This window comes from Takifugu rubripes, chromosome 17, assembly GCF_901000725.2.
Source record: "Takifugu rubripes chromosome 17, fTakRub1.2, whole genome shotgun sequence".
In the NCBI taxonomy this organism is placed as follows: Eukaryota; Metazoa; Chordata; class Actinopteri; order Tetraodontiformes; family Tetraodontidae; genus Takifugu; species Takifugu rubripes.
In genome coordinates this window covers 6,485,153-6,499,949 of record NC_042301.1, presented here as the reverse complement: position 1 = coordinate 6,499,949, position 14,797 = coordinate 6,485,153, and the positions used below count along the sequence as shown (strand labels likewise).

At 38.6% G+C, this 14,797-nt stretch overlaps 3 protein-coding genes across 5 annotated transcripts; all 3 read left to right on the top strand.

The window, feature by feature from the left end:
- The first annotated feature begins 150 nt into the window (after positions 1-150).
- On the top strand, positions 151-4,567 carry smim14 (small integral membrane protein 14). Of its 2 annotated transcripts, none has more exons than XM_011612593.2 (5): positions 151-301; positions 1,321-1,426; positions 2,334-2,382; positions 2,503-2,657; positions 2,898-4,567. In XM_011612593.2, exons 2-5 carry the CDS (start codon positions 1,352-1,354, stop codon positions 2,934-2,936), a joined length of 318 nt encoding a protein of 105 aa, XP_011610895.1. In that variant the 5' UTR covers positions 151-301; positions 1,321-1,351; the 3' UTR covers positions 2,937-4,567. The 2 variants fall into 2 exon arrangements, with proteins under 2 accessions (XP_011610895.1, XP_003972218.1); XM_003972169.3 differs by having other exon boundaries at positions 158-301; positions 1,341-1,426.
- A 1,133-nt stretch (positions 4,568-5,700) lies between these two features.
- Positions 5,701-9,543, top strand: LOC101066728 (microtubule-associated protein 9-like). Of its 2 annotated transcripts, XM_011612591.2 has the most exons (14): positions 5,701-5,800; positions 5,938-6,065; positions 6,150-6,240; positions 6,380-6,877; positions 6,952-7,124; positions 7,225-7,282; positions 7,366-7,433; positions 7,544-7,605; positions 7,687-7,849; positions 7,975-8,061; positions 8,142-8,303; positions 8,372-8,517; positions 8,822-8,957; positions 9,120-9,543. In XM_011612591.2, the coding sequence occupies exons 2-14, from the start codon at positions 5,994-5,996 to the stop codon at positions 9,237-9,239; spliced, it is 1,836 nt and encodes a 611-aa protein (XP_011610893.2). In that variant the 5' UTR covers positions 5,701-5,800; positions 5,938-5,993; the 3' UTR covers positions 9,240-9,543. The 2 variants fall into 2 exon arrangements, with proteins under 2 accessions (XP_011610893.2, XP_011610892.2); XM_011612590.2 differs by having other exon boundaries at positions 5,712-6,065.
- A 3,034-nt stretch (positions 9,544-12,577) lies between these two features.
- On the top strand, positions 12,578-14,769 carry LOC105417655 (microtubule-associated protein 9-like). Its single transcript, XM_011612588.2, has 8 exons — positions 12,578-12,596; positions 12,680-12,747; positions 12,947-13,109; positions 13,235-13,321; positions 13,402-13,563; positions 13,632-13,774; positions 14,058-14,190; positions 14,259-14,769. Exons 4-8 carry the CDS (start codon positions 13,262-13,264, stop codon positions 14,346-14,348), a joined length of 588 nt encoding a protein of 195 aa, XP_011610890.1. The 5' UTR covers positions 12,578-12,596; positions 12,680-12,747; positions 12,947-13,109; positions 13,235-13,261; the 3' UTR covers positions 14,349-14,769.
- Positions 14,770-14,797: the final 28 nt, after the last annotated feature.

Genomic DNA, 14,797 nt, shown 5'->3' with positions numbered 1-14,797 from the left:
TACAAGCAGAAGTTGGGATTGAGTCCATCTGATGACAGATTGTTTGTTTACTATCACACTGGACCGCCCACTAGTCCCGCCCACAACGGTTAGAACCAATCAGAATTTGCGATGAACACCCCGGTGGGTTCCCGGATATCAGTCACGACGAATAGCAGCGTCGCTCACGTGTATCAGACAAAACAGCTGCTCGTTTGTTGCGTCTGAGGGCGGAAGTGGAGCGGTGGAGCGGAGAAAAAGCGGTGCATTGACGGTGCAGCCAAGGCCTCACAAACATCATTTTAATCATCTGTAAAGCTAGGTGGGTCTGGTCTTTACTGAGGGCTTCTGCCACGTATGGTTTTACTCAAACGATCGTTATGGACAAAGATCGGGGTTGGTCGGTTTGGTGCCTCAAAGCATCTCCGACATTAGCGATTAGTTCCAGAGTTCAACTGTGAGATTTGCAAGTGCTGAAAGCTGCTGTTTAGCGGCTTTTGAAATGGTCGTGTTTTATTCGATTAAAGCCCTAAATTTACAGGAAATCTCCTGAGGGGAAAAGCAAACGTATCCTGTTATGTTGAAGAGAATGCTGAAACCGATTTTTTTTTAAAATCACTTTTCCATTTTCGATGCCTGTAAAGATGGTTAAATATGTATTGCTTGTCACTTAGAAACCGTCCATTACCAAAGTCTGTTTATGGTAATGTGCAAAAAGACGGAAATTCAAGAAATGAATGTCAGTATTTAAACCTCGGTGTCTGGTTTGATGTTATCAGTAAAAGTTCTGTAATATAATAACCGGAAACAGTTGTGTGGTATTTTGAGGGGAATACTTCTTTATTCTCTTCTTTATAGCTGTACTATTTCTTTCATGCAAAACCAAATTGTTAAAATACACTTGGAGAAAAGTCTACATGAGACAAATTCAATAAAACTCATTATTTGTAAATATTCCAGATTGATGGCATCTGTTTCTTTATGTAATTTGAACAATTGTCAATAATTTAATATTCCAGATTTATGGCATCTGTTTCTTTTATGTAATTTGAACAATTGTCAATAATTTAATATTCCAGATTTATGGCATCTGTTTCTTTATGTAATTTGAACAATTGTCAATAATTTAATTATTTTACAGACAGGTTTATATTACACATTATTTTGGAGGGTATAAAATTAAATCCTGAATTGACATCTCTTCTCCAGTTTTGCATATTTGACACTGCTGACTGTTCTTATGTTAAGTCCCCTCCCTTTCTTGTGGGTGTATCTATGTACAAAACACTGACAACAGGTTGCCTTTTTTCACTTGTTCACATGCATCCGCATTTCTTACAGCACTTTTCTATCGCTTCAAGGTCGCGTAAAAATGGCAGAAGGTGGCTTTGACCCTTGCGAGTGTGTCTGCAGCCATGAATATGCTATGAGGCGTCTCCTCGATCTGGTAAGATATGGAACTCAGAGGCTCAAACTGGTTAATTGAAATGTAAAGTAGTAAACTGTTTTTAATGGCTGTATTCTGCTTACACAGTTTAAAGTAGAAATATCTCCTTTGGAATTGTGGAAAGCAAAGCTTATTAAGAAAGCAAATAGCAAGTGCAGTAAGCCTGAGATTTTCCTTATAAGAGGTCTCACAGTAGGACCGACTGTGTACGAACACATCCTGGATCCTGTTGAGTGTTTGTCTTTAGTCGTCCTTAAAAATCTACCATGTTGCACTTTGTGTTGTCAGATTTACCAGGAAAAAGTTATTTTCTGGAGGAGGTAGAGTCAAAATGAGGGCAAAAGTCCTATATTACATGAATTATTGTGTGTCAGATTCTTGATGACCTGATTTTCAGGATCAACTTGCGTGGCGAGATGTGATTGGTTGTCGGCTGAGCCAGTATATGATTTGTAAAGCAGTCGCTGTCAAGTAAAAGAGCTTTTAAGAAATCTAAAAATCTAAAAAATTGTTTGTTTTGCATTTTATTGCTTAATATGGCAATACATATTAGCCAATCAATGTTATAGCCTTGTGAAGTGTGTACTCGGGTCAGAAGTGTTCTAACCACATAAAAAGAGGGAGGAACGAAGAATGAATCTGTTGAACTGTTTTTCTCAATTTTACGTTAAACTCAACAAGTAAGTCGTAGCATCATCTGTTATTAGCAAATGCATCTGGTTGTGTCCTCACAAGTAATAATGTCTTGCAGAATTCAGTTTCATGCATTTTGTGAGACAGGAATATAAAACATTGATGGGGCCTCAGGTCAAGGCCAGGACAATTACAAGAGCCTAATACAGGGCTCATTAAATACATCCAGCATGTGTAAAAAATCAGTATTAATTGTTATTATTTTGTTTTTCAGCTTAGACAGTCTCAGACCTACTGCACAGACACAGGTTGTCCTCAGGAATGTATGTACAGCTGCAACACTCCGCTTCCCTTTTTGTTGTGTTTCGTGTAATTTCCTTAACTTAACTACAAACATTGGGGCTGACTACAATCTGTGACATGAAACCTATGTGCGATTGCAGTACCGGGTCCTGGGGGTCCCGCAGGTGACACTGGCGATCTGACCCTTCCCATGATGGTGTTGGGGTGGATGGTTCTGGCCCTGCTCCTATTTCTTTTTCGCCCAACAAGTCTCAGAGGGCCACATCCTACAGACAAAGCTCCTGGACCCTCTAATGTTTGTATTAGCTGCAGGAGCTCTGCTCGCAGAGACACAATATCATCCAATATCATTACAGACATAGGCCGTGAAGGTTATTTATCATCAGTATTGTTTTTTGCTCAAAGTAATTAGGTAATAATAATAATAAATGATATGTTGAACCTGTGTTGTAGTTTTCCAAGAATCTATAAAACCACAATTATGGGTTTGTCTTTAGTTTACATGATAATGATGTTGTCTTGTCTCTCCCGACAGAGCCATAGAAGAGACCCACCAGCGCCACCTATTGATTAGCAGCGGAGCCACATTCTCTGCCTGGAACTGCATATTTGGATAGTAGCTGTGACCCTTGTGGCATGTTTCTGTTGGCCTCCTCTCAGATTTCTCCTGTCTTCCCTCTTTTTCCATACACCATGTTTCCTGCATCCACTCTGGCTCAAAATAGCAGGTAACACATCTTTTATTGATATTAATCAATCTTATTATTGGAACAAAGTGTGCAGCAGCAGCAGCGGCTGAAAGTTTGACTTGAATGAAACAGAACCCTCATTTTCTGTCATGGATATCATATTTTACCACTTGATGTCAAAGTGGCTCTCGGCTTATTGTGATTTGGAGTGAATCCATCTGCGGTTCTGTTCAGAGGCAAGAAGTTGGTTTTCTGAGACCTATTTGTGTTGTATTTTCAACATGTCTCATGCCATAAATAATCAGCTTAGATGAATGAGAATTTTAGTTTTGAATTAAAAGAAAATTATTGATCAACTGATACTTTAAAGTTGAAGTAAAGAAAATATTATAGACCCTGTGTTACGAAGAGGCGTATTCATGTCACTATGGGATTAATCTATGTGATGACAACAACATCAATTCCTCTGATCCCAGATCAGGTTTACAATGTCCAGAGAGAAAGTCAACATGAAGGAATGCATCACATAGGTGTGGGTTAAAATGTGCACCGGTTGGCAGGTACCACATATGTTAATGTTCCACGGTCTTCACCTCAGATCTCTAGTGCCAGTTATGGTGTCATGACAACGAGTCTTAGAATGTTCAGAACCAGCAAAGCAGTTAAATATAGTTAACGTATGTTAAACATATGATCATTAAACATGGAATCAATAACATGTTTTTTTTTTGTTTTGGTATTTAATGAGTCTTGATATTACCTGGAATATAATCTTACACGCCACCAACTTCTTCTTCTTGACATTTTCCTGTTCCATACTGACCATTTTTGTATTTTAATAATAAATTCCTAATGTATATACAGTTTATACACACACCAGAATGTTATAAAGTCCAAAATGCAGCAGAGCTGTCTGATTCAAAGACTTGAAACATTTTTTTTCTTTTTCTCTAAATCTAATGGGAGTAGTATGTTTGTAGTAATAAAAACAATTTAGTAATAACAACAATAATCATAATTATAATAGTAAAAATAATAAAATCATAGCGTCTGTTAATTGTTTATTAGTGTTTCATGCCCATGGATGTAAATGTGAGATCCACAGTGCACGGGTCATGCTGTGTAAAGCTGGACTGTGTACAATGTCCCAGCGGTTGATAATCCTGCATTAATAGCCTCAGTGTCTTCCTCACATCATCCAAAGTAGATCACAAACACATGATGTGATGAACGAAGAGGCTGAAAACTTAACTTCCCTAGTACATCCCCACATATTTGAGTAGCTGATTCATTTCTATGTTGGGTGTGGTTCAACTTTCTGGTTTGATTTCCAGAGAAATGGCCATGAAGGCACTTATGGAAGGAATAAGTTAAGCAAATGTGTAACAGTTTTGTTCTGTGCTGGACCCCTGTGAGATTAAGTCTGGTATGACTGTAGACCTTGTTAATAAAAGACACAAAAGGGCTTTAACTATGCACTTTTCCTGTAACAGAAACAATAAAAAAGAGTCAAGTATGTCTCACTGTCTGGTTTTTATTACACACTTTACTTTCATAGCTGCATTCATTTGGTTGTGGCTCTTCTAATTTTATAAATGTATAATATTTTCCGCGATTTACTCCACACACTGCATTAACCTTGTCTGTATTGATATTTGCACATTACCTTCTGAAGAAGGCTTTTTATCTATCTCTCATGGACTCCTTTAAAATAAAGATTACTTCTGTCATGGGTGTTTGTAGATTTATTACAAACAACCTGGTCTACCCAGAAAGTGACCATATTGTCGAACAATGGTATGTCCTCCATCTTAAGTGGATTAAATTTTTTGTAAATATCGTGGGATTTGGGAGTTCAGGGATGCAGCTGATATTGCCACATTTTCGGACCCTTTAGCTGCTGTTTGTATTGTCCTTATCACACTCAAGCTGAAGTTGTGAGACAATTCAGACACAAGTAAAAGTAAACGTGGACATTGAGTGAATCAAAGACCCTTATCTCGGTCGTGTATATCTGACATGGTCTGACGCTGTCTGGTGAGGCTTGCAATGAGCACAAGCTGCCTGATAAGGTTTTTGCCCAATGCAGCTTTTTGGTGCATCAGCGGCTGACTTGTTTGGTCTGCTTCCACAGTTGCTGACTCAGTTCAGGAAGCCATGCACAGAACGGGTGTGTGGAGGAAAAGAAACTGCTGCTCACAGTTTTCTTTCCCTGATCTCTTTGTGATTAATTTAATGTAAGTTAATTTATTATCGTCTGTATAAAAATTGTAAATATATATATACAGTATATAGGTATGAAAAAAGTTAATAATTAATAATACAATCAAATGGATTATTAATAATTGGATCAAATTTGTAAGTCCCAAACATCTAAATGAATAAATCTTTTGACAATAAACGACAAAGTAGTTCTAGACAAGGAATTAATAATAAAGTTATATTAAGAGGTGATAAACGTTTTAATGACAATAACAACTTCCTCTTGCAGTGCTCAACATATTTCTGATGTTTTTTATTTAGTTTTTGTGTCTCCCACAGTATTATTCACTGTCATGCAAATTACTAATAATTAAGCGGTACGTCATCCAGCATCTTTGCGGACAACCAATCGTGAGGTTTCTTACTGCGAGTCAAAAACAACAGTGCGTTTCATTTGATACCCTGGACAGCGCGCTGGGGTTTCCCTTGGTTACCGATAGAGTCCGTTCTTCGAACAGTGCTGTGCCTTTCGTTCCGTAGCACTCCTGTAGGTTTTCCACGATGTATTCTTAATTTACTAATAATGTTATGTGACGATTTACTAGTTTATGTACCACTGTAGTGATTCTGCTTTTATTTACGGCTGAGTAACTATAATAATCTGGCCTTTAATGTTACCCACAGACCGACATGCTAACATGCTAATATCAGTAAACTTGGAATAAACTTTAGATTTCAGCATGACAAACCAGGAAATTAGCACTTTGAATTATACGACACGGCCGAAAACAGCAAAGAGGACAACATTTCAGGTGTGATCTTTATTCTTTGGTATCACTATGAAAGAGAAGTGTTTGCTGATCAAGGGTCCTTTTGATGTGAATATCTTGTTTTAGGATGAACTCAAAGCTGCGGTCTCCGCCAGATCAAGAGACACAGAAATGGACCAATATTCCTATTCTGATGACTTCAGCGAGGCAGAAGATGGTGAGATGGAAAAACCTTTAATGGCTGTATTGATTGTTGATTTGTTGCTTTGGGATTGTTGTTTTCATTGTGTATTTCGCTCATAAGACGTCAACAATCTGCAATCATATTATTGTGTGTTTCTTTGACCTTTGCACAGATTTTTTACATTTCCTGAAGTCAAGACAAAAGAAGACTGGTACATTTGAGGATAGAAATAATGTTGCTGACAAAGAACCTTTTGATGACAGAGGTCAAGCTGGCAGGATGAAGAGAGTTTCATTCATGGATACATTTTCAATTGGCTCTGACTCAGAAGGCGTCAAAGACTCAGACTCACATGAAGATCATCCAGTCCATTCTTCTGTCCACCAACAGAAGAAATTCAATCATTTGTTTTCTTTACAAGACTCAAATAATGATGACAGAGATGCTACGTTCATAAATGAGAAAGGAGCATCTGCTCGCCCTCAATTGGCAACTCTTGATGCAAGTATATCATCATCAGACCCCAAAGAAGACATAATTGTAGCTTTGCCACTGGTTAACAGTGAGACGGAGCCCCCAGACCCTGAAGAGAGGAGCAGTTGTGTTCTACAAGAAAGCTGCCAGACGCCACAGTTATCAACAGCTGACCTCAGAGCTTTGGCCTTAGCAGGTGTGTTTACGTTATTGTCATCTTCGCGGCTCAGAGGCCCGGTTACATGATGTTTCTTAACTGTTATTACTCAGATGATCTCGCTCAGAAGGAGCCACCAAAGCCTAAACCAAGACAACGGACATTTGGAAAGAAATTGCAGACTGTTGATAAAGTGGAAGAAGATGCAGAGTCTCAGGAGTTTAGCAGACCCCAGACCTCTTCTATATCCATTCCTCTCTACACCGACACATCAAGCGACCCAGCTGTAAGAACCTTTTGGTTCACATGTTAGTCTGCTTGGATCTTGCTGTATATTGAGAAGTATGTCCTTCCTGGGCCTGTCTTTCTGGTGTTTCCTGATGCAGTGGGCAGAAGAAGAGCGAATGAATTCATGCAGCAACAGTGAGCAGTGGCAGCTCAGAGGTCATAACTTTCATCTTGTGCACCTTCACCTGGGTTTGTGCAGTCTTAGTTTCTTATTCCTTTTTTCTAATCTCCTATTTCAGATAACTTTGTGTCTGATAACAACAACAACAACCCAGACAGCAAAGACTCTGGAGCATTTGAAGAGAATGTAAGTCATTTCATATCTGCTGCTGTGGGTCTGTTAGTAAATCCAATCATATGTAGAACCTGCTTTGATGGTTTTTCATCACAATGAGTGTGTTTAATGTTTTCTTTCAGCATTATCCCGTGGGACAGTTAGATCACCTCTCTCACCTCACTACAAAGACAGACGATAGCAGGTATGTAAGTAGTTCCTAGCCACAATTAACTTGATAATTTTTTCTGGAAATATGGTGTAAAGACATTGGTGTTATGTGTAGAACATCGAGGAATTGCTCAAAGACCACTCAGAAATCTCAGAGACTGTTGTACAAGACAGTGGAATCAAAGTATTTGGGGACCTGTAAACTTCTGGATCATAAAGTCTGCGTAGATGGATCTCAACCACAAACTGTGAATTCTCTCCGAGCTGTCGTTTACCAGGTCAGTGTGTTTACCAGGGCCTTCTTCCTCGAGAGAGATGTCAGTGCACGTTTTCCTTTTTATTGTTTGTAATGTTTATGTAAGTAAAAGCGGCACAGACAACTAATGAGCAACTGCTGAAACAGAAATGGCTTCAGGAGAAAAAGGAAGCAATGAAAGAGACACTGTTGCTGAAGAAGAAAGAGGAAATCACAAGAGACAAAAAGGAAAAGGTGATGTTTTGAGTTCAGTTCCAGAGCATCAAACTGTCACTAGCACCATATTCAAACTTGTTATCTTAAAATAAATACAGGAGCAAGAAGGCCAGAAGGAAGCTGCAGTTGCAGCTTATGAGGCTTGGAGAAAATGTAAATCAGAGAATCTTGAGGTGAAAGCCAGAGAAAAGCAAGCTAAAATGAGAAAGGAACAAAGAGACCTCAAAGAGAAGGAAGAAAGAAAGCAATCTGCAAAACAGGTACCCAGACAGAGAAACAGCCTGTTTGTTATAGGTGATGTGGTGTTTATCTCCTTTAACTGTTCCAGGTGTATGAAAAGTGGAAATTTGAGCACGATCAAAAACTCCAAGAAAAGTTAAGAAAACAAAGGGAAGTTGAAAGGAAAAGTCAGTTACAAAAGCAGGAAAATGAGGAGGACAGAAGGAAAGACAGCAAATACGCTTTTACCTCCTGGTGAGTATAAAATCACAACTTAATTTTATTTTAATTGAATACTTCACAACTGAAGCTATAAAAGTAGCTTGATTTGTAGACTGAACATCTCCCATTTGCATCATGTTTTTATTTTTATTTTTACACGGATTCATATTTTATTTCATTCGAAATGTTTAAAAAATAAAGCTTCACATTACCGTAAATAAATAAATGTCTCTGACATCCACCATGTCAAACGTGCCAATTCGGTGGCAGCCGAAACAGGATGTTGGACATTGTCTCATTACTATTATTTTATTCTCTTTTGTTCTTTCTGCTGAAGGTCTGAAAAGAAAAAAAATGTAATTCATGAAAAAGTCACAACAGAGAGTAAATGTCTAAAGAACAAAGTAGAGGAGGAGCAATATCTAAAAGAAGAGAGAGATCAAATGGCCTTAGAAGCATATGAAAACTGGCTGGTGAGTCCACCCAGTCATTTGGGCCATTAGTGTGTGTTGTTCATTGTTGTTGAACCTGTTTATGGTTCCAAATGTTTTTGATTTGCTACTGACAATTTTTTTTAAATATAAATTTTATTATCTAATTCATTACATTCTGATTTTTCTCAAATTTTCTGCCAGACACGGAAATTTCTCGAGGATAAAAGACAACGAGAAGATATGCAAATCCAAACAATACTACGAGAAAGTCCACCTCCACCCTGGAATCCACCAAATAAAACGATACCATTTCGAAAATAAGAATTAGAGTTTAATACAGGTGTTTCAAATACTGCTGAACAAATTAGAATTTTTCTTTGGCTACAATTTGTTGCAAATCTGCAGTTTTCCATTTTTCTATTAGTCAAATTACAATTCACAGTCGGTCATTTGTGTTCAAGTTCCAAACCTGAAATCTGCAAGTTCTCAAATCATGCTTCTTTATAAGAACTAGTAGGTTTTTTATGTCATGGCTGCTCAATTTTACAAGCTCCACATTTGGCTTGAATGGTATTTTGTTTACCCAATTTTTATCATGTATAATTTAAAAGTACTGTCACATTAAATTATTTTTTGCAGAAATGTTGGCGTGTGATGTTTCTCATGACAGAAGAATTAAGACTGTCTACTTAGGTGCAGAGAGACTTCATGATCTTAATGAGCGCTGCTGTCATTAGTGGCTGCCATAATGTCCATTTCTACATAATTAACTTCCAGGCTGCAAAAACGTCCCAATCCTGTTTTCTGTGTCAGAGCTTTAAAGTTGGACATGCAACGTGGGGGGAGACGCCTTGAACTCACAGGACTATGATCCAGTCGACTCTTCTAATTTTTTTGTAAACGTGAAATAATCAGTAAACAAGAAAAATACCATTGATCCATTTTAAACTTCTAGCAAGCTCTACACTTTGACTATAATTATAATCTCTTGCAGCCGCAGCAAAAATCTTACATCCTGTTATGCCTATTTTATTTTGTTATTGTCTGCTTCCTGTTCTATTTTGATAGATCCCTTTCCTCATTTTCAGTCTTGTTCGTTTTCACCTTTTTAAGTAGTTGATGATTTTCACCTGTGTCTCCTTACCTTTCCACCTATTTAAGCCACGCCCCTTCCTCTTTTCTGCTGCGGCGCTGTTGTTGCTCTTGTGTTGAAGTGTATTCCTGTTTTACTTCATTTGGCATTTTGGACTTTATGGATTTTTGCCTGGCTCTGTCCTCCAATGTATGACTTATTGCCTCCACCCAGATGAGAGAGTTTGTTTCCCAGAGTTTGACAACTTTGTTCAGTCTTGTTTTCCCTTGAGTCCTGTCCATAGTTCCGATCACCGAATCGCCTGAGTGCTGAGGTCCGGCTCAGCTGACGCCCAGCTGATCAGCTGATCATTTTGCTCAATCCTCCATTTAATGAGTGGATGAGGTTTGAATCAGAAGCTGCAAATATCACAAACGCTGCTCTTTTTGTTGAATAAAATACAGCCATTAAATATCAGTGACCCTTACTCTATTAAATATCATTATACATTTTCTAATAGGTGTGGGGATGTTTTCCTGTGACTTGGTGATGGAGAAGGTGGTTACACTCACAGAAACGTGATTATGGAAAAGGATCTACTGACCACAAGGTGGAGAAAGCCACTAAAATATACAGTTCCAAAAACCGACTCATAAGAGGACCTGAGGATGAACTCTCCTTCAAACACGTCAAAACTGTCTCACCATTCAGGAACAGGATTTAAAACCAAAAAAAAACAACAAAGGATCAAAGAAGTTTTAAAACGTGACCTTTCGATGATAAATAGGTCAAAGGAGCTTTGATTTGAAGCAGGAAACTATGCAACAACTGTTCATGCTGCCCATTTTTATGGCTTCAGTCAGAAACTATAACCAGCGAGGTAAGATGTTGTCAGCTGCCGTTCACCTCTGCATGAGAGGCGGGTGGTGGATGTGGTGCATGTGACGGAGGAAAAGAGGGAGGCTTTCTTGAAAATGCACAGAATGGGCTCCTCAGTCAGGGCGTTTCCCAAGTTCCTCAACAAATACTTTATGGCTCAGATAAAGAAAATAAATGAGGAGTTCCTGAACGTAAACATTCTATAGTGCAGTTGTTTGCTGAAAGAACTCTTCACCACTTAGAATTGTGGATTCTGAGCTTTAATCATTGGGCGGAGAGGCTCGCTTCTGGTTGGCGCTTTGCTGTTAGTGTGTGTGTAGGGGGGGCATCCTGGGGGTGCTCTCTGATGTAGAGTTTTCAGAACTGGGACAAAGAAACATGGGAGAGGGGGACGAACATGTATGAGGACCAAATGGGGGGGGGGGGGGGGTCTAGTCTGACGTCTAGGTGACTCTAATAACTTGTCTTTAATTGTTACTTAAAGGACAAAACACCTGAAAACAGCAAAGAGGACAACATTTCAGGTGTGATCTTTACTCTTTGGTATCACTATGAAAGAGAAGTGTTTGCTGATCAAGGGTCCTTTTGATGTGAATATCTTGCTTTAGGATGAACTCAAAGCTGCGGTCTCCACCAGATCAAAAGACACAGAAATGGACCAAAATTCGTATTATGATGACTTCAGCGAGGCAGAAGATGGTGAGATGGAAAAACCCTTTAATGGCTTTATTGATTGTTGATATGTTGCTTTGGGGTTGTTGTTTACATTGTGTATTTCGCTCATGTGTGTTTCTTTGACCTTTGCACAGATTTTTTACCCTTCCTGAAGTCAAGACAAAAGATGTCCGGTACATTTGAGGACAGAAATAATAGAAATAATGTTGCTGACAAAGAACCTTTTGATGACAGAGGTCAAGCTGGCAGGATGAAGAGAGTTTCATTCATGGATACATTTTCAATTGGCTCTGACTCAGAAGGCGTCAAAGACTCAGACTCAGACTCACATGAACATCATCCAGTCCATTCTTCTGTCCACCAACAGAAGAAATTCAATCATTTGTTTTCTTTACAAGACTCAAATAATGATGACAGAGATGCTACGTTCATAAATGAGAAAGGAGCATCTGCTCGCCCTCAATTGGCAACTCTTGATGCAAGTATATCATCATCAGACCCCAAAGAAGACATAATTGTAGCTTTGCCACTGGTTAACAGTGAGACGGAGCCCCCAGACCCTGAAGAGAGGAGCAGTTGTGTTCTACAAGAAAGCTGCCAGACGCCACAGTTATCAACAGCTGACCTCAGAGCTTTGGCCTTAGCAGGTGTGTTTACGTTATTGTCATCTTCGCGGCTCAGAGGCACGGTTACATGATGTTTCTTAACTGTTATTACTCAGATGATCTCGCTCAGAAGGAGCCACCAAAGCCTAAACCAAGACAACGGACATTTGGAAAGAAACTGCAGACTGTTGATAAAGTGGAAGAAGATGCAGAGTCTCAGGAGTTTAGCAGACCCCAGACCTCTTCTATATCCATTCCTCTCTACACCGACACATCAAGCGACCCAGCTGTAAGAACCTTTTGGTTCACATGTTAGTCTGCTTGGATCTTGCTGTATATTGAGAAGTATGTCCTTCCTGGGCCTGTCTTTCTGGTGTTTCCTGATGCAGTGGGCAGAAGAAGAGCGAATGAATTCATGCAGCAACAGTGAGCAGTGGCAGCTCAGAGGTCATAACTTTCATCTTGTGCACCTTCACTTGGGTTTGTGCAGTCCTAGTTTCTTATTCCTTTTTTCTAATCTCCTATTTCAGATAACTTTGTGTCTGATAACAACAACAACAACCCAGACAGCAAAGACTCTGGAGCATTTGAAGAGAATGTAAGTCCTTTCATATCTGCTGCTGTGGGTCTGTTAGTAAATCCAATCATATGTAGAACCTGCTTTGATGGTTTTTCATCACAATGAGTGTGCTTAATGTTTCCTTTCAGCATTATCCCGTAGCACATTTAGATCAACTCTCTCACCTCCCTACAAAGACAGACGATAGCAGGTATAAAGACGTTCGTGTTATGTGTAGAACATCGAGGAATTGCTCAAAGACCACTCAGACATCTCAGAAACTGGCGTACAAGACGGTGGAATCAAAGTATTCGGGGACCTGTAAACTTCTGGATCATAAAGTCTGCGTAGATGGATCTCAACCACAAACTGTGAATTCTCTCCGAGCTGTCGTTTACCAGGTCAGTGTGTTTACCAGGGCCTTCTTCCTCGAGAGAGATGTCAGTGCACGTTCTCCTTTTTATTGTTTGTAATGTTTATGTAAGTAAAAGCGGCACAGACAACTAATGAGCAACTGCTGAAACAGAAATGGCTTCGGGAGAAAAAGGAAGCAATGAAAGAGACACTGTTGCTGAAGAAGAAAGAGGAAATCACAAGAGACAAAAAGGAAAAGGTGATGTTTTGAGTTCAGTTCCACAGCATCAAACTGTCACTAGCACCATATTCAAACTTGTTATCTTAAAATAAATACAGGAGCAAGAGGACCAGAAGGAAGCTGTAGCTGCAGGTTATGAGGCTTGGAGAAAATGTAAAGCAGAGAATCTTGAGGTGAAAGCCAGAGAAAAGCAAGCTAAAATGAGAAAGGAGCAAAGAGACATCAAAGAGAAGGAAGAAAGAAAGCAATCTGCAAAACAGGTACCCAGACAGAGAAACAGCCTGTTTGTTATAGGTGATGTGGTGTTTATCTCCTTTAACTGTTCCAGGTGTATGAAAAGTGGAAATTTGAGCACGATCAAAAACTCAAAGAAAAGTTAAGAAAACAAAGGGAAGTTGAAAGGAAAAGTCAGTTACAAAAGCAGAAAAATGAGGACAGAAAGAGAGACAGCAAATACGCTTTTACCTCCTGGTGAGTATAAAATCACAACTTAGTTTTATTTTAATTGAATACTTCACAACTGAAGCTATAAAAGTAGCTTGATTTGTAGACTGCTTACATCTTTATTCATAGTTTTCACAAAAAATATTCTTATATTCTATTAAAATCCTGCACATTCAGGTAAATGTCTGCGACATGGAGCTATACCATTTGTGTTCACTACAGTAGATAGCGGCCAAAACAAGATGTTGGACAATGTCTCATTTATTGTTTTTTACTACTATTTTGTCTTCTTCCCTTCTTTCTGCCGAAGGTCTGAAATGAAAAGAAAGGTTAATGAAAGGCTCAAAAAAGAGCATCAATCCTTAAAAAATAAAGCGGAGGAGGAGCGCCATTTAAAAGAAGAGAGAAACAAAATGGCCATAGAAGTGTTTGAAAATTGGCTGGTGAGTCCTCCCAGTCAATTCTATTTCCCTTAGTTTTTGACTTATTTATTTTTTATATTTTCCACCAGACGCGGAAATATCTAGAAAGAGAGACAACAAAACGAAATGCGAATCCACCTTGGAGCCCTCCAAGCAAAACTATCTCCAACCGAAAATAAAAACTATTATTGATCGATTATTGCTTAACAAATGGGAATTTTTCTTTTGCTACGATTTCTACTACAATGTTTACTACTTTGCAATTACAACTAGATTCCAATCATAAGATGTTAAACTTTCAGTGATTTCAATTCTGTAAGTTCCAAACCTGAAATCCGAACTTTCTCAAAAGGTATCTTTTTTCCCAGTGAGTACTGGATTCGTAGTATTTATAAGAATCGTAAGAGTTTATAATTTTGTACTATTTGTTACAAACATTTTTTCAGACAGATGTTAGAATTATTTAAGGTCGCTACATTAAAACAAAAATAATTCGTGTAGTAAATGTCAGTATTTGGTTGTTATCATACACACATCGTTCATTGAATAATGAAATTAAAATTTTAAAAGATTTTTTTCTTTTATAAAGACGTTTATTCTAAAAGGGTGATGTCGAAGACGCGCTTTT